This window comes from Hoplias malabaricus, chromosome 5 (genome assembly GCF_029633855.1).
Source record: "Hoplias malabaricus isolate fHopMal1 chromosome 5, fHopMal1.hap1, whole genome shotgun sequence".
NCBI lineage: Eukaryota > Metazoa > Chordata > Actinopteri > Characiformes > Erythrinidae > Hoplias > Hoplias malabaricus.
This window is the reverse complement of record NC_089804.1, coordinates 47,250,462-47,267,938: the sequence shown is the minus strand read 5'-3', so window position 1 is coordinate 47,267,938 and position 17,477 is coordinate 47,250,462. Positions and strand designations below refer to the sequence as shown.

The 17,477-nt window shown below is 38.7% G+C and overlaps 3 protein-coding genes across 7 annotated transcripts; 2 read left to right on the top strand and 1 right to left on the bottom strand.

Annotated features, from left to right (window-relative positions):
* Positions 1-734: 734 nt before the first annotated feature.
* LOC136697327 (olfactory receptor 14I1) lies at positions 735-1,820 on the top strand. Its single transcript, XM_066672362.1, has one exon. It carries the CDS (start codon positions 735-737, stop codon positions 1,818-1,820), a length of 1,086 nt encoding a protein of 361 aa, XP_066528459.1.
* Positions 1,821-6,234: 4,414 nt separating this feature from the next.
* On the bottom strand, positions 6,235-8,241 carry sinup (siaz-interacting nuclear protein). 4 transcript variants are annotated; one of them, XM_066673252.1, is made up of 5 exons: positions 8,109-8,241; positions 7,910-8,032; positions 7,760-7,826; positions 6,857-6,988; positions 6,235-6,426 (listed from the first exon to the last, which is right to left on the bottom strand). In XM_066673252.1, the coding sequence occupies exons 1-5, from the start codon at positions 8,155-8,157 to the stop codon at positions 6,399-6,401; spliced, it is 399 nt and encodes a 132-aa protein (XP_066529349.1). In that variant the 5' UTR covers positions 8,158-8,241; the 3' UTR covers positions 6,235-6,398. The 4 variants fall into 4 exon arrangements, with proteins under 4 accessions (XP_066529349.1, XP_066529350.1, XP_066529351.1 ...); XM_066673253.1 differs by having other exon boundaries at positions 6,236-6,426; positions 6,853-6,988; positions 8,012-8,032; positions 8,109-8,224; XM_066673251.1 differs by having other exon boundaries at positions 6,239-6,426; positions 6,853-6,988.
* A 316-nt stretch (positions 8,242-8,557) lies between these two features.
* Positions 8,558-16,317, top strand: si:rp71-17i16.5 (phosphatidylinositol 4,5-bisphosphate 3-kinase catalytic subunit gamma isoform). 2 transcript variants are annotated; one of them, XM_066671698.1, is made up of 11 exons: positions 8,558-8,639; positions 9,703-11,681; positions 12,165-12,230; positions 12,321-12,546; positions 12,652-12,746; positions 13,078-13,224; positions 13,710-13,800; positions 14,096-14,226; positions 14,631-14,742; positions 15,151-15,308; positions 15,793-16,317. In XM_066671698.1, exons 1-11 carry the CDS (start codon positions 8,558-8,560, stop codon positions 16,048-16,050), a joined length of 3,345 nt encoding a protein of 1,114 aa, XP_066527795.1. In that variant the 3' UTR covers positions 16,051-16,317. The 2 variants fall into 2 exon arrangements, with proteins under 2 accessions (XP_066527795.1, XP_066527794.1); XM_066671697.1 differs by having other exon boundaries at positions 8,587-8,639; positions 12,321-12,746.
* Positions 16,318-17,477: the final 1,160 nt, after the last annotated feature.

Sequence of the window (17,477 nt, the reverse complement as noted above, 5' to 3'; positions counted from 1 at the left end):
TAGATTCTTCAAAGTAGCCACCTTTTGCTTTGATGACAGCTTTGCGCACACTTGCCGTTCTCTAATTCAGCTTCATGAGGTTGTCACCTGGAATGGTTTTCAGTGAACAGCTGTGGCCTCATCAAGAGTTAATCTGTAGAACTGCTCATATTCTTAAATGTGTTTGAGACCATAACTTGGGTTGTGCAGATGTAGGGCTGGTACACAGTTCTATGCAGTAAATAGCGCTGCTCCACCAATGACTAATGAGAAGATGTGTCCAAACTTTTGAGTGGTACTGTATACTATTTGTATAACAGAAAATGCTCATGCATATATTTTCTGTATTAGCATAAATAGTACCAAAACAAAAAACCACAATAACCAATTGAGACAAAAAAAAAAAAACACCACACTTTTGAATCATTTTGTAATCTCACCTGTCTTCGCCTCTTACAGCACCTGGATGGTGAAAACATTTTTTCATTGTAGGATCCAAAAGATTTCCTAAGTTTCTTCTAAAAATCAAAACCCTAAAGCCTGTACTTCATCATGTACCATAGGATGCTGGATGTTGTAGAAGCTCCACCTCTAAACACATCATAATTCTGCCCTTTGTTCTGCACAAAATAAATAATTAAATTCAGTTTAAAACTCATACGCTCCAGAGCAAGGCTGCAGAAGAAAATGATCGGCTTGCTCAGGCTCTTTCTGTGTGTGTGCTGACTGCACTCCAGCAGGAGAGAGACTCTACGATGGATAATGGCAGTGCTGTAAATGGCACCAGGAAATGTCACAATTTGCTGGACAGCACTGACACAACAAGCTTTTCTGAGCTGGAGCACGGACACTGCCTCTTTACCTCCATCCTTCCTTCACAAACAGCAGTCCAGGTGATGATTTGCATCTTTGTGTTGCTGACCATCTCCTCCCTGCTGGTCAACAGCTGTGCCCTGATGGCTCTCGGCAGATCTGAGGACCTGTCCTGGGAACCTCGCTTTGCTTTGCTCAAGAACCTCATACTGAGTGATCTCCTGCTCATCCTGAGCCAGGGTCCTACAATCATCAGCTGCTTAGTGGCAAGGCGCACCATGCCATATGGTGCATGGTGCTTGGTACAGTATTTTCTCAACACAACATGCATCATTTGCACTATCCTTACAATCTCCTGCATGGCTCTGGAGCGCTATATGTATGTCTGTCAAGCCATCTACTACCTCCAGATCCTCACCTCGAAGCGGTTGTATCTTATCTTTGGCTTTGTCTGGCTTTTCTCACTAAGTTTTGCAGTGGTAAACGTGAGCCTCATGAGTCAGGGGCACCGGGCTGCCTTGGTGGGGACATTCACTGCTGGTCTTGTCTGTGAGCCAGACATGCTGGAGATCCACCTGGGTTTCCCACGAGCCTCTGCAGTCTTTCGCAAAACGTCTGGGTTCATCATCACTGCTCTTTGCATTTTTTCTTACTCCTTCTCCTATTTCCGCATATACCAGGAGGCATGCAATGCTGTGCAACCCTTCCAGCAGGTGAACCACAAGGCGCGTCACACAGTGCTATTTTACTGCTCCATGCTCCTGTTCCAGCTGCTCCCTGTGCTCTTGAAGATTGTGTCAGATGCTCTTTGGGAGCTGGAGGGCACTGCTGCTATGACTACCATACTGATGGATGCTCCAGGATGGACTCCTGCTGGGACACTGCACATAATGCTGGTGGTTCTTCTGCAAGTGCCTCCATGTATCAACCCACTGATTTATGGACTCCGCAACAAGGAGGTGCGTCAGGCAATGCCCAGGCTGATCTGGTGTATGAAAGAGAGCCAGGAGATGAACATACCCAGCTAACAATGTCCTTCTAAGATGAGCAGATGTTTCGACTTTGATCCCCTGAATAACTTTTGTTATTAACAATGAATTGATATATGTCCTGAAAAACAATGTGTAATATAATTAGATGTTCCATGGGCTATGTAACACTGTCACCTTCCCTGCAAGATTACCTTCAGCTGCTCCTGCTCCCAAGCTCCTAAAGACCTGTTTCAAGCACCCACTGGAGAGCACGGCTGCCATGTACTCCATGCAGGATGGAATTCCATCAGGACCCTGCACATCATGCTGGTGGCTCTCCTAGAGATGGCATTGTGCATCAACCCACTGATCTATGAATGGACTATATCCAAAGTGATCTGTTGCTCCATGAACCGGGAGCTGATAACAAAGTCCTATTAAACTGCAGATGTGTAATTTCAATCCAATGGAATTTTTATTTTTTTCCAAAGTGAACATGAATGCCGCACACAAGGTCTGCTCAGGTGGGTTCTTTTAAAGCATTCAATGGATGTTAATTAACTTAAGATGCATTCATTTTATGCATTAAATGTTAATTCCTGCATAACTTAATATTTGATATATTTATTTAGTTATTAATTGTGCTTTTAAACTTAAATTAATACAAATATTTTATCAGAATAAATTACATTTGTAATAAAAATTGTCAACTTCTATTAGTTTAGTCATTCTCATTCTCAAGCCCTGGCAGGCCACTTGGATATTGTAGTTTTCTCCTCACTTCCTCACACAAACTTCAACTCCAGAAGGGGTTGTTAATTAGTTCATCAGTTGCATGAAGTGTGCTGGGAGCAAAGGAAAGTTTTTCAACTCTAATTTGGAAATTTCTTTTCAGAGAACATTGAGTCAAGTAACTGGAAGGAGCATACAATAAAACTGTGGGGACCATTTGCTAAAATGAGGAAACAAATTAATAAACTGAGGAATGCTTTATAAAGTTTAGAGAACATATGGTAAAATTTTATAAATTGAAGGGATATTTAACCTCTTTTTTTCTTTCTAGCCACCTGATAATGTTGAACACATTATAAAAATAGAACGTTGTTACAAAGTTAGAAGATGTTACAAAGTCTGAAAGATAAGTCTGATTACAGCAAAGTATATTGCACTAAATAAATGTATTAATTCCTGCAGGAATTTGTTTGAAATTAGCTGTTATTTATTTTGTGCTTAAACATCACATATGATAAATTCACCCAAAGCTGAGAGCTGAGCTAACTGAAATCATAAAAACCTAAAAATCCAGGTAAGTTTAATGGGACATGTTATAAAATGTATGTAAATGGAATGTGAATATAATTTTCTAACTTCACAAATTTACATGCAGTTTTTAAATTGCTCTTACATACTTTCCATTTCAGATGTAGAATGCACCACTCGCATCAAACCACTTTGAACGTTTTTGTTTACGTACACCCGATTAATTAATGCAGATTTTTTTTTATCTTTAAATGAGGCTTAAAAGCTGTTTTATTCCATTTCATATGTTTGTATTTGACTGGAGATCAATGATCACGTAAATCAAAGAAGCAACGTAGTACTGTGAAGATCTACTGGGAAGATGACCTAATATAAAACTTCTCCAACTTTACTCGCCTCCTGAACCCTGTTCCACATTTTTCCTATAGTGGACTCTCATCACCTCTGCAGTGATCATTTTAGTGCGTCATTAGTACTTACCCCAGTGCTTATTTCCAGTACTGGGATATATGTATAATATGTTTATAGCTCTCTCTCAAAGCAGCTGGTGATTTACAGTGAATAATTTTACATAGTGTTATAGCTGTTAATGTTTTTGTGGGTGTTTTAAAGTCATTGACCTCAGTTGAGCTTTTATTCATAATTTTTCCCCCATCTGAATTGAAAGAATGTTTTACAAGTCATGTTTTTATTTTAGGAGTATCCATACTGCCAAAGAGAAAACACCAGTTGGTTAACTTTATTCAAGGGAAGGCTAAAACTGCCATTTATTTTAGTAGAAAGAGAAGATTGGACTCTGGTCAGGACCCGTTTTTAAGAGGATGAGGCAGGCAAGGATGAAGGTGAATTTTATGTCTTACAATGAAATGAAGATTCCATAAGGGTTTGAGAGTATACGGGATTATGGAGAGGCTTTGTGTAATATTTGTTAATGGCTTAATTTTTACTGAACTATTATCATTTATTTTAAATATTAGTTTTTGTATGTACTGAGTGACAGTCTGAATGTATCAATATTTTCAAGTCAGTGTTAACTGGTAAAATGTGAGCTGTTGACATTAATAAAGTTTGTTGACTTCTAGTTTACTACATTGTAAAAGTTCATGAAGAACAAACCAATAGGAATAAAAAATCATATCACCTTTGTTTTGTGATATATTTTTATTATTGTCCATCCCTACCAAGTGCTCTCACCTCAAAAGAGGAGGGATAAAAATACACACACACACGGTGGACCATTTATATGGATACACCTTAATAAAATGGGAATAGTTGGTGATATTAACTTCCTGTTTGTGGCACATTAGTAAATGGAAGGGGGAAAACTTTTCAAGATGTGTGGTGACCATGGTGGCCATTTTGGATCCAACTTCTGTTTTTTCAATGGGAAGAGGGTCATGTGACACATCAAACTTATTGGGAATTTCACAAGAAAATCAATGGTGGTTTTAACGTAACTTTATGCTTTCATTGAGTTATTTACAAGTTTCTGACCACTTATAAAATGTGTTCAAAGTGCTGCCCATTGTGTTGGATTGTCAATGCAACCCTCTTCTCCCACTCTTCACACACTGATAGCAACACAGCAGAAGAAATGCTAGCACAGGCTTCCAGTATCCATCGTTTCAGGTGCTGCACATCTTGTATCTGCACAGCATAGTCAATTGCCTTCAGATGACCCCAAAAGGTAAAAGTCTAAGGGGGTCAGATTGGGAGACATTGGGGGCCATTCAACTGGCCCACGACAACCAATCCACTTTCCAGGAAACTGTTTATCTAGGAATGTTCGGACCCGACACCCATAATGTGGTGTTGCACCATCTTGCTGGAAAAACTCAGGGAATGTGCCAGCTTCAGTGCATAAAGGAGGGAAACACATCAAGTAGCAATTTCGCATATCTAGTGGCCTTGAGGTTTCCACTGATGAAGAATGGCCCCACTATCTTTGTACCCCACATGCCACAAATTTTGTTCCAACAGTCTTGGAGGGATCTATCCAATGTGGGTAAGTGTCAGACCAAAAGCAGTGGTTTTGTTTGTTAACTTCACCCTTCACATAAAAGTTTGCCTCATCACTGAACAAAATCTTCTGTGTAAACTGAGGGTCCTGTTCCAATTTTTGTTTTGCCCATTCTGCAAATTCAGTGCGCTGATCTGGGCCATCCTCGTTGAGATGCTGCAGCAGCTGGAGTTTGTAAGGGTGCCATTTGTGAGTAGCTAATATCCACTGAAGGGATGTTCGACTGATGCCACTCTCCAGTGACATGTAGCGAGTGCTACGCTGTGTGATCTTGCTGAATACAGCTAGGACAGCTACTGAAGATTCTTCATTAGTGACCATTTTCATGCGTCCACATTTTGGCAAATCCTACAGTGAACCAGTTTCAAGAAACTTGGCAAGCAGTTTGCTAACTGTAGCATAGGAGATGGGTGGTTTCCTAGGGTGTATTGCATTGAAATCTGCTGCAATGACCCGGTTACTACGTTCACCAGACATCAACACAATTTCTATCCGCTCCTTATGTGTTAAACTCTGTGACATGTCAATAGCTGTAAACAAATAGAACCTTGTAAATAACTCATGAAAAAATAAAGTTACGTTAAAACCAAGCCATTGACACACCATTTCTTTTTCTTGTGAAATTCCCAATAAGTTTGATGTGTCACATGACCCTCTTCCCATTGAAAAAACAAAAGTTGGATCTAAAATGGCCACCATCCATCTTGAAAATTTTCCCCCCTCCCATATACTAATGTGCCACAAACAGGAAGTTGGATATCACCAACCATTCCCATTTTATTAAGGTGTATCCATATAAAATGGCACACCCTGTGTGTGCCCGTATATATATATATAAATAAAAAAAAATTGTGAGCACAATCAGGGTCTTAAAAAAAAACTTGAAAGCATGGAGTTAAAATTATTCCAGGAAGGAGAGAAGGCGATGTATGTGTACATTGACCCCACCCGCTGTTAACTAGACTTTCACATCATGGCTGCCTCACATATCCTGCATCTGTTTGGAATGTTGGCTTTGCAAGACCTGAGAAATTAAACTACATGTATCTTAAAGTGTTAACCCAAAAAACCCTATATCATGATATTCTGACTTATGCACCCCAAAACAGTCTGAACACTGGAATTTCACTTGGGATTGTGTGTTGTGGTCAGCTGAGACAAGAACTGAGCTTTCTAAAGATTTACCATGAGCATTTTATTGTACAAAACATTAAAATAGACTGTATAAATTCCTACTACATCACTAACTTTTTTTAATTTAAAAATTCTTCATACATCATCATGACGGGAGAAAGGATTTCGGGGTACTGTGAGTGGGCGTGTACTCTGCCTCAGCACCAGTGGTTTGTACCTCCTTACTGCATTGGCTCTGAAACTTGTAACCTGGGAGTGTATACAAATAAAATGCATTCAAATCAAGGAAAAAAAAAAAAAAAAAAAAAAAAAAAAAAAAAACAAACAAACAAAACAAAAAAAACCCATTCTTGTCTCAGTCAAGACATGAGACTTTCCAGCACTGATAGAAGACAACTTTATGTACTACTATCAAGAACTACTGACACTAGTGACAAACATTGCAAAAATCTGTTTAGGTGATTTACTTTTATTACTGATTACAAAGACTGGCTGGAATTTTGACCACTATTAGATGTCAATGCTCACTTCATTAATCCAAATGTTAGAGAAAAACAGACTACCTTGGTTGTATTCAATTGACATTTAAAGGATTTCAAAGAGACCATTTAACATCATAAAACCACACAAAAAGCCTTTGCCCCATAAGTGAATAGAAGGGAAAAAAAAAACAACCGACAACCGCTGTCTTTCCTCCACGTGCCTCAGCTCTTCTAGTCTTCTCTCATAGGCAACACGTTGCAAAGTGTCACGTTCATCAAAGGAGAAGGGCTCAAGACGAGTCTGACCAGATATGTCCCTCTGCCTCAGTCTTGAAACATTAAAGTAAAATAAGGCTATTGTTTATCAGAACAGACCATTATTTGCACAAGGCCATACTTGTCCATTTGTCCACACTGCTTCTGCAATTCTCAACATTTGTTCATACCTATTCACAGTCCAAAATACAAATTTGTTATCAGGTACATACAAGTTCTGTGCACACTGGAGAATTTCCAAGTATTACAAAAATAAAATGATAGGATTAACTTTAATTTTTGTAGCTTAATTTAAAACACACCAGTAAAAGAGTAATATTTTCATACATCTTTATTATCTGATAAATTATAACAATTTATATGTAGCATATACCATCTGTAATGAGTGTTAGCCAAATTAGTGAAAAGTCCCTGCAAATAGTCTAATGGAAATATCCTGGGAACACTTGGTCAAGCTCTAGGAAAAAATTCAGCAAACATTAAACTGTGGGAACCATTTAATAAACTGAGAATAAAACTTAACTGAGAGGCTGCTAAATTAAGTTTGGGTGGGGTTGGGTTAATTAATTGAGTCAGGGAAACAAACTCCACTTTTTCTTCCCCTCTATGTGACATTTTAGGAGTTGTACACTTGGAAAATGTACTTGTTCTAATTCCCTTAATGTAGCTAACCTTTAAAAAATAAATAAATTATATATCTCCCCTGAAAACTGAAATGAAAGGACAAAATGTGAAGAACATCATCATGAGGAAAACACTCACAAAAAGTGAATTCATCATTAAATAAATCAAAATAAAGTTTACTTTAAATAGATCAACCTAACCTCCTTTGAGTTTGTAGAAACGGGGACAATACTGGAGTTGGAGGGGAGTCTGTAGTGCCTGACCCACCTGGAAAAAATAAACAAATAAATAAACATACAAGCAACAGCTATGAAAAACCTGTCACATATGAAATGAACTGGCTCCTTTACTAGAGTGTGAGTCTTGACTGTTCGACAAAGGACGGACAATGGCAACTTTAACGTTGTGGTAAGGCCTGGAGTTCCACTGAATTTTACGCCGGCACTGCTCACCCCTGTCTGATTTGTCTCCCTCTGTGTGAAAGAAATAACAGTGTGCTAACTCATAAGTAAAACTGAGCCAAAACCGTGAACAGTTCAAGGGACCAACCTGCGCAGTCGTCGACGCCGCACTGAATGATATCACTATTTTCCGTCATTATTTTTGTCAGTCTCTGCACAGTCACAGGTCTCTGCGGGAATCTTTATAGGATCCATCAATTGAAGTGCTCCACAGCGCCACTCAGCGGCTACATATGGCGAATAATTAACGAGATTCAGGTGCGGAGCCGACGAATAAACAAAAATATCAAAACATTACAGGTTACTGTATTACATATTTCAAGTTCACGTATTAGAACCAGTACTGGCAGTGAATAGCTTGTCATTTGTACGTTAGGAATTATATGGGATAAAAAAATGCTTAATATTTACACAAAGCACCACAGAGGCAGATTTGGCAAAGCAGTAAGAGGAAGCATATTCAAAATAGGTTTTACATTTCTTCTCAAGTGCAAGGAATGGGGAAGTAAAGGACTAAACCACGTAAACATTCCCAACATGCTGAACTCTTACTGTAAGGGAAACAAAAGGCGCACACTCACACCAGAGACACTGACTAGTTCCAAGGGCAGAAACACAGGTAAGAAATCTTTGTGCGTTCAGTAAATCTGTGGAAAAAGCAATCATTAACTGTTGTTTTTCATATCTTTACATATAAATGGCTATTGATACCACAGAACATGTGAGTTAATATGTCTAATTCAGCAAGCATATCAAACACTGTCATACACAATGAATAACAGTAATTCAGTCTGTGGGAAAATAGCTAAACAGAAAAAGTAAAATGTTGAGTCATTTTTAATAGCTTCTCTATATATGACAAGGTTACAGACCATTTAAAGTGCCTTTTCCCCTAAGGAAGTATTAAAAATGAACAAATATAGAAAAAGCTGTGCTTATACTGCTTTTTCATTGTGACTCCCAGCTCTTTTATTGTGAGATAAATCTTGCTTTTATTTTTATTCACCCAAGCCCTGTTTCTGCAGTATGCAGCATTTGATATGAGGAATATTTTAAAGGAACTAATATTAACTGTGATCAGTTTTACAGCAGTCTAAGCCTGCTACATTGTTTATGGAGATGCAGCAGAACTGGTTTTGTGGAAGTCTCTTGCCTGTAACAGTTCTGTCAGCGCTAACTCTGAACAGAATTAAAATTTCTCAGAACATGATGTTTATGGAGGCAAAGAGTTGAAGTTTTCTATATAGAATGTGCATGAAGTGGAATATTATGAAAACATGCAAAACAGGTGTTATTACCAAATCATGTGGATAGACCACAAATAGTCTAAAATCAGCCAAAACATAGACAATGTTAATCCTGAATATTGCAATGTTGACTTTCATTGTTTATTTACTTACCGTTTCATGCCAAGCCCTGTGTGCCAACAAGATTCAAGAATCCAGAGGTTATCCAGAATATACCCATATATATATATATATAGTGAGGCAAAATTTGCAGGACACACTTTTATTTCTTTGAGATGCTACATGACAATTAATATGGGAAGATGGCTAGGTTACACACATAGCCTAAAAGAGCCATTATTTGCTGAGGTATTCAAATAAAAGAGTGTCTTGCGACTTTGATTCAACTTATATATGTATATCACATTTCTTCTAATCAATTCATTTTGGTTTCAGCCAATATGGAGACCCATTGGGAGCAATGTCCACAGAAAGAATCCATATCTAAATATTTCCTTGCACATCAGTACTTCTCTGATAATTATCTGGTGTTTTTGTGCCAATTACCAAGCAAGGAGGGTGCCCCAATTGCAAAAGATCATGAAGCTATAAAAGTCAAACTCCCAGCTCAGTGCACAGTCCACCAGCTCCGCCTGCAGCTCTGCAGCACAGCACAGGTTACCAGCAGACTTCCAGACAGTTTTGGGCTTCTGGATCCTGAAAAATATACTCTACTCTACACAAAGAATGGGGATGAGTATGAAATTTATGATGACTGTCAAGTGTTGCAAACCCTTGATGCTCCCTGGTTCCAGGATGCTGAAGGGCATCAGACTCTCTGGATTAAAGTCTTGGCAAAGCAGGACTGTGAAGAAAGGATGAGCTACCAAAGCCTTCTGGATGAACTGATTGGTTATAACTTAGAAAATGCAGCGACTAGCCGTTTAAGTGAACTGAGTTTTGCCCGTAGAAAATTTGCAACACCACGCAAGGATGAACTAAGAAGGCGTGATCCTAAACAGTATGCCACAGAGTCCTGGACGACTTCAGCACCGATTTCAAGAGACCTGCAAGATCAACTTAAAGGAATGTTACCTATAACCCTGCATTACAATAACATGAGCTTTATAATTAAGGCCAAGTTACATAATACACTTGGTGATATCCTTAAGGCCATTTGGGAATCATTGCCTTCTTCAAAACACCAGCCTCTTAAGGAATGGACAGATGATCATGTTATCAAGGTCTGTGGGAGGGAGGAATACCTTTCTGGAGATTTCCAACTTTCTGACTTCCTCTGGGTCAGACAATGCCTGAAGAAATTGCAGGAGCTTCACCTCACAGTGGTTGAATTAGCATCCCTTCCAGATGATACAGTGAGAAAGGAACATTGGCCGCAGGTTGACAGTCTCACAGGCCTCTCTAGCTCCCATGAAGAAATCTCATTCGTGGGCAAGGAAATTGAAGAGATTGTAATGATATCGCTTTGGGACTGTGAGAGAAATTTTAGAGTGAAGCTCATAGGGTTTGATATCCCTGACATTCCGAACAAGGTCCCTGAACTTGTCCATGTAGAAGCCACAATTATTTATGGCAGCAAGGTGGTATCTTCAGTGTGTTCTCCATCAAAGGAGTTTGCAGAAGAGGTTCTGTGGAACACTTGGCTGGAGTTTAACATCCCTCTTAAGGATATACCACGTGGAGCTAAACTAGGTTTAACAATTACTACTAGTGTGGTTACCACCTCCTCAAAAAAATGTAAATCCCCAAGCACTGGAGGCAAAGTTGTAGACTTCCAAATAAGAAAAGGGAAAGTATTGTATTTTGTAAACCTCCAGCTTATTGACCACAGGTCTCTCCTGAGCCAGGGCCCACACACATTGTATATGTGGTCTTTCCCACAAAATGATGAAGAAGCACTGACCTACGAGGCTGACAAGCTCTCAACTGCTACTAACCCTGATGTGGCCTCATCCATGGCAATCACGTTTCTGTTGGATCGTTACAGCTATCCTGTTGTTCTACCCCATAGCAGGCTGTCTTCAGACAGCACGTGTCCTCCTAGTGCAGCATCTCCAGCATCAGACCCCAGTTCACCTCTTTGTATGACTGAATCCAGTCCATCCTCACCAAAGATGAGCTCTCCAACAGCGCCTACTGTCAAGGATAGTCTGAGGAGGTTCAGGGAGGAGAGTGTTCGCTATGCTTCAAACCTTCCACAGTTTCTCAGAACTGTAGACTGGTTGACTCCTAGCGCTGTTCAGGATGTTCACTGGCTCCTGGAGAAATGGACGCCTCAAGATTTGGAGTTGCCTGTAGCTCTGGAGCTGCTAAATGTTGACTTTGTTGATGAGAAGGTCAGAAAATTGGCTGTGCAAAGACTGGATATGATGTCCAATGAGGAGGTACTGAGGTACCTGTTACAGCTGGTTCAGGTAAAAAAAAAGGCTTTAAAATGTCATTTTTATTAATTTAAATTAAATGTATATAATTATTTATTAACTTATATATATTTTGTTTGTTAAACTTTGTTGCTGTCCAAAGAAAAAGCAGAATCTTAAACTATTAACCTTATAGAGGAAGAAAAAAATCTCCTTAACTTTCAGTGGAAAATAAATTAAGTAAATCTGGAGCAATTCTATTGGTCCATTTATCATGATATTTTCACACAATGTGAAGCACAGCTGCAAAATGATGTGGACAACTAAAAATTGACAAAATAAGTAGCTCATGTGTGTCCTTATAATGCTGCTGAAGATTTTTTTCTTAAAGCCCTTCCTATAACTATGTTTTGTCACTGCTTTCTATATATTGTCATTTTAAGGGAAAAAGGAGTCACATTTAAGAAATTTTAAATATCAGATATTTTGTGAATCTATACTGTACTGTTATCTTACATTACATCTTCTGCTCCATAGACCATAAAAGTAGAACCTTACCATGACAGCTGTCTAGCAAGATTCTTAATCCAGCGGGCACTTAGGGTAATCCTGACACTCCACCCCACAAAAATCATTACAAATGCAACTACTGAGTTTCATGGCATGTTCTCACTTCTAAACTTTGCTTGACAGAGCAAGCGTATAGGACATTTCTTTTTCTGGTACTTGCGGAGTGAGGTGGAAGGTTGTCCGTTTTTCCGTGAGCGGATGGCAGTCATATTAGAAGCTTATCTCCTTGGCTGTGGGGAGGCCATGCTGACAAGTTTTCAGCGGCAAGTTCAAGTTGTTAAGACCCTGCATGACGTTGCCATCAAGGTGAAAAAGCTGTATCCGGAGAAAACGTCCATATCACCATCAGGTAATATGAGGGCAGATTCTTTTAATCCCAAAAATAACAGAAAAATCCCAGAAATACAGGACAGCACATCATACATTTTAATACTTTTGTCTTTTTGTTTCTCAGCTGCGCAAAAACTGCAAGAAATATTGCAGGACTACGACTTTCCTCCTGACTTCCAGGTGCCTTTTGATCCCAGGGTCAGAGCAGGTGCACTCCTTGTAAGTTCTGTATGCTTCATTTTTTAGGAAATATTTTGCTGTTGGTTTGTTATAAGAAAATCTCAAAAATGGTAACTTTACAGGAACAGAATAAAACATCTGTTACTTTGGATGAACTTCAATTAAAAAAAAAAACAGATTAATAAATAATATTTGTCCATTCATAATGAACTGTTGATGCATTTTAAAGGGATATTGTTCATATATTAAATTATACCAATTTTTACCAAGCCATTTTCAAATTTGGGCTGTCACATACTTTATGACTTTCATTAGCCTCAATTTAAATGATGGCTGTTCAAAACCCAACCCATGTCACTTTTTATCACAGCTGAAAGAATGCAAAGTGATGGCCTCCAAGAAGAAGCCTCTCTGGCTGGAGTTCTCTTGTATAGAGTCTGAGGCCCCAGCACATTTTCCAGTTGGTATTATCTTTAAACATGGCGATGACCTTAGACAGGACATGCTTATCATCCAGGTAAATTATACAGTTCTTAAACTATGTACAGACTAAGAAAGACAATTTGGTAGTGAAGTGCTGATTCACTTGCACTGGTTTGCTGAGCTGCACTATGTTAGAGTATTAGAAGACACAATTTATAATGAGTGAATTCAGCTACTTTAAAGTGCATAAATCATAGAAAAGCGTGAAACAAAATGAGATGATTTGGAGCAGCTGCAGCCAAAACTAAGGTCACCATGACCAATGACTTGTTGGGGCTAGAAGGTTTTTAGTTTATAATTTGAAATAATTTGTCATTGTACAACATACAAAGAAATAGTCTTCTGCATTTAACCCAACTGTGGCAGTGAACATTGTGCTGTGGATAGAGGAATTATGGCCTCTGAATGATGGACAGGTAGTTTGATTACAGCCTCTTACAATTAATTTCTGTTTGTACAATATTTTCATTTTAAATTTATTTTGGAAAGGGAAAGGTCACATTTGTTTTTACTTCATAGACGCTGATGGTGATGGACTCAATTTGGCAGGAAAATTGTCAGGATCTCAACCTTGTGCCCTACGGCTGTATATCTACAGGATATAACATAGGTACTCTTTGTTGCATGCAGGTGTTAAAAGAACTCATATTGTAGCTCTAGTATTTTATTTATGTCTTATGTGACAGTGGGTTTTTACATACATAGTTAACACTTTATAAATAATAAATAATTATAGATTATATTTAAAAAATTGTACATTCTAAACAATTCTTTATTTTTGTAGAAAAATACATTTGTATAATATGGTCACTTTAATGTCGGTGTCTACACAGAATATTCACTGTTAAAGCGTCCTGTTTAAAATTACGCTTGCTCTGTAAGTTCTGTATTTCTCTCTAATGCAGGCATGATTGAAATTGTGAGAGATGCTGTTACCATTGCTACTATTCAGAGGAATCAAGGAGGGACAACAGGGGCATTCAAAAATAATGCCCTGTATGAATGGCTCAAGGAAAAATGTCCCCTACAAGAGATGGTATAAAGAATGATCTCCTCTGAAAAAATAGCTGCAGTGTATTTACTTGTGCTTAATTATGTGTCAATTTATAAGTCTCTCTCTCTCTCTCTCTCTCTCTCTCACACACACACACACACACACACACACACACACATATTACATATATCTGTGCATGAAAGGACTGGCACTGAGTTGCATTAATTTTATCATTATCAATGATATCAAGGTCACAGTATACTTTTACTGGTTTATATAGGCCACCTCTGAACTGCCTTTAAAAATCTTGGGGCATTAATAGATCCCTTTATCTATAGGTATCTCAGTCAGCACCTGTTTGTCATCTGTCTCTCTCTCTCTCTCTCTCTCTCCCTCTCTCTCTCTCTCTCTCTCTCTCTCTCTCTTTCTCATCCTTTATGTGGCAGCAATACCAAGCAATAGAAAAATTTGTCAACTCTTGTGCTGGCTATTGCGTGGCCACATATGTGTTGGGAATAGGCGACCGCCACAATGACAACATCATGATAACAAACCAAGGTGAAAAAAAAGCGCTTTACTTTACTTTACTTTACTTTTCTTTTCAATGAATGGGCCTTTTTTCAAGCTGTGTGACGAATTGCCTCTAGTTAATAGCAGATAAAGACTAATGCTACTCTTCCACATGTAACCTGCACTCCACAGTGAACTGCAGTGTTAAATTAGATTAAATTGCCACTCTGGTTTATTGTTATATGAAGAAACTTGTACAGAAGCTCTTGAATAACACTTATCCCCGTCATCAAAAATGATTGCTATGAGTTCCTGGAGACTGGAGAACTTAGAACTAAAATCACCAGTATTTTAGTAACTGTTAGTTCCTAATGGAAAAAGCTCTGTAGCCTTCTTCAGTGGATTTTTAAAGCCACTCACTACTATTCACAATATTTGTTTTCCTGTTTTTCAAAGGGAACCTGTTTCACATTGATTTTGGACACATCCTGGGCAACACCAAGAGTTTTTTGGGCTTCAGTAGAGAGAGGGTTCCCTTTGTCCTCACTCCTGACTTCCTGTATGTCATGGGTAGCGTGAAAGGAGAATCCAGTCTCTACTTCCATAAGTTTAAGGTATTTCCCTAAATAGTATTTCCATAGAGCTCTACTGACGATACAGGAGCACTTTGTAGTTCTACTATTACAGACTATAGTCCACCTGCTCTGTGGTGGTCCTGTGGGGGTCCTGACCATTGAAGACCAGGGTGAAACAGGATTATGAAAGTATACAGAGAAACGGATAAACTGTTTCCTCTACTGATAACAAAAGTCACAAATGTTCTTTTTATTTTGTGAAAAATTAATGAGGAATGGACCAATATAAAGGCACCACATCAGATGGAAAACACTCTCTTCACATTAGCCTAAATTTTTGGACATTTTTCCCTCCTTATTAAAAGGAAACCATTGTATTCATATAGGATTCATGAAATATGTATCCAGTTCTTAGAAAATTTTGCTTAAGTATAGCATATGTTGATGCTGCACACATTATGGATCGCTTCTTCTTTTTCTTGTAAAAAGGCTAATCTATTCTAGTTTACATTGTCTGCTATAGAAAATCTGTATCCAGGCCTATCTGTCTCTGCGCTGTCAGTCTCGACTGCTGCTCACGCTCTTCTCTCTAATGCTGCTGACTGGAATCCCTGAGTTAAGTGCTGCGCAGGACCTGCGATACCTACGCAACGCACTGCAGGAGGAGCAGAGCCAGGAGGAGGCCCGTCTGCATTTTCTGCAGCAGATTGAGCTGTGTGAGCAGAAGGGCTGGACCGTTCAAGCTAACTGGTGGATTCACTTGATGGCTGGCATCAAGTAGAAAAGAAGAGAAATTAGTTAGATTTCACTGGTGTGTGTGGCTTAGCATTTTAGACTGATGTACTACATTATAATGTGTTTCAGCTTTGTTTCATTAAATGATCACTAGATAAGGTTTTGTATTTTTGTTTCTGGGCTCACGCTGGGATCCTTCCCACATCCAAAAGTTACAAAGTGCAGTTTTTGCAGCGTGGTGCCCAGAGTAACAACAACAAACAATCATTCTTTTAATTTAATTTTGAATTAATGCTTTTATCAACAATGATGTAGCAGTAAATAAAATGACTTTTAATGACTTTTTAATGATGTGCTTTTTTTTCTGCATAATTTTATAATGTTTAACAATGTCATAGTGTAAGGTGAAATATTGCTCTACAATCAGTAACAGCAAACCTACTTTTGATAAAATGGCCAATGCCAGAAGACGCTGGGTAGAAATTAGGCTACATGTCTGTTCTAGTGTTGTAATAAAACTGTCTTGTCTAGAGGGGGCAGTGTAGCTCACAAGATAATACACATGATCTGATATACAGCACAAAGCTTACAGTAGTGCAGTAAAATAGTAGTAAGAATGAGACACTTGACACACACATTTGCATTGCCCCGTGTTGTGTGCGTGTGCTTGTGTGTATGTGCATGACAAATGCCACTCAGACTAGTGTATACTAAATATTGGTCTTTTTTCTGTAAACAGTGAATAATTCAGCGTTTCACAAAATGAATTATAATTTGGCATTCAGATCTTTCAGGAAATACAAAAGTAACACAAACAAAATAACATTAATAATCTACCAAATATGTTAAATAAATTGGTCATTTTTATGAGCAAAGATGTTAAAAATATGCACCATAATTCATATACAGACAAAAGCCTTGAGTCAGCATTAAAAGAGAACAGAGCAAGCACCAAAATAAAGCACACGAGACAACAGTGAGCTGCAGTTGCTAGTGCTGTGGAGAGGAGGGGCATTAGAGATGAGGGAGGTTTGGGGGTGCAGGGGTGTTGTCAGTAGTATGTGGAAGGGGGGGTGGGGGGTGGGTTAGGGGGCTGTCAGAGCTGTCTGGGAGGCTGCAGTCAGATATACACAAGCCTGCATGCATGCTTCTCATCCACTCATCTCCACCCATCTTCCTTCCCTTCATCCACTTTTCATCTTCTCTTTCATTAATCTTTCCGTGGGACAATTTCCGTGGGTTTATCTACATCTTCATTTGATCTTTCTTTTGCCTATTTTATGTAAATCATTCCCGTTCTTCACCCATTCTTTCTTTTCTGTCTGTCTGTCTGTCTGTCTCAGTCTTGTTCTCAAATACACACACACAGAGACTCAACTGCTGTGGTGAGCACATGGTCAGACCACACACTGATACTGTTGCTGTGTTTTTGGAGCTGTGCTGTTCTCATTCAAAGGAAAAATTAAGACACAG

Excerpts from the sequence above, each read along its gene's own strand:
- LOC136697327 (XM_066672362.1), top strand. The coding sequence starts at position 735 with ATGGATAATGGCAGTGCTGTAAATGGCACCAGGAAATGTCACAATTTG.
- sinup (XM_066673251.1), bottom strand. The coding sequence starts at position 8,157 with ATGACGGAAAATAGTGATATCATTCAGTGCGGCGTCGACGACTGCGCA. Across the intron at positions 8,033-8,108 it reads CGGCGTCGACGACTGCGCAG|AGGGAGACAAATCAGACAGG; the intron begins GTTGGTCCCTTG and ends TCTTTCACACAG. Across the intron at positions 6,427-6,852 it reads AGGAAAGACAGCGGTTGTCG|GTTACAAGTTTCAGAGCCAA; the intron begins GTTGTTTTTTTT and ends ATACACTCCCAG.
- si:rp71-17i16.5 (XM_066671697.1), top strand. The coding sequence starts at position 9,708 with ATGGAGACCCATTGGGAGCAATGTCCACAGAAAGAATCCATATCTAAA. Across the intron at positions 14,743-15,150 it reads CATCATGATAACAAACCAAG|GGAACCTGTTTCACATTGAT; the intron begins GTGAAAAAAAAG and ends TGTTTTTCAAAG. Across the intron at positions 15,309-15,792 it reads TCTACTTCCATAAGTTTAAG|AAAATCTGTATCCAGGCCTA; the intron begins GTATTTCCCTAA and ends TGTCTGCTATAG.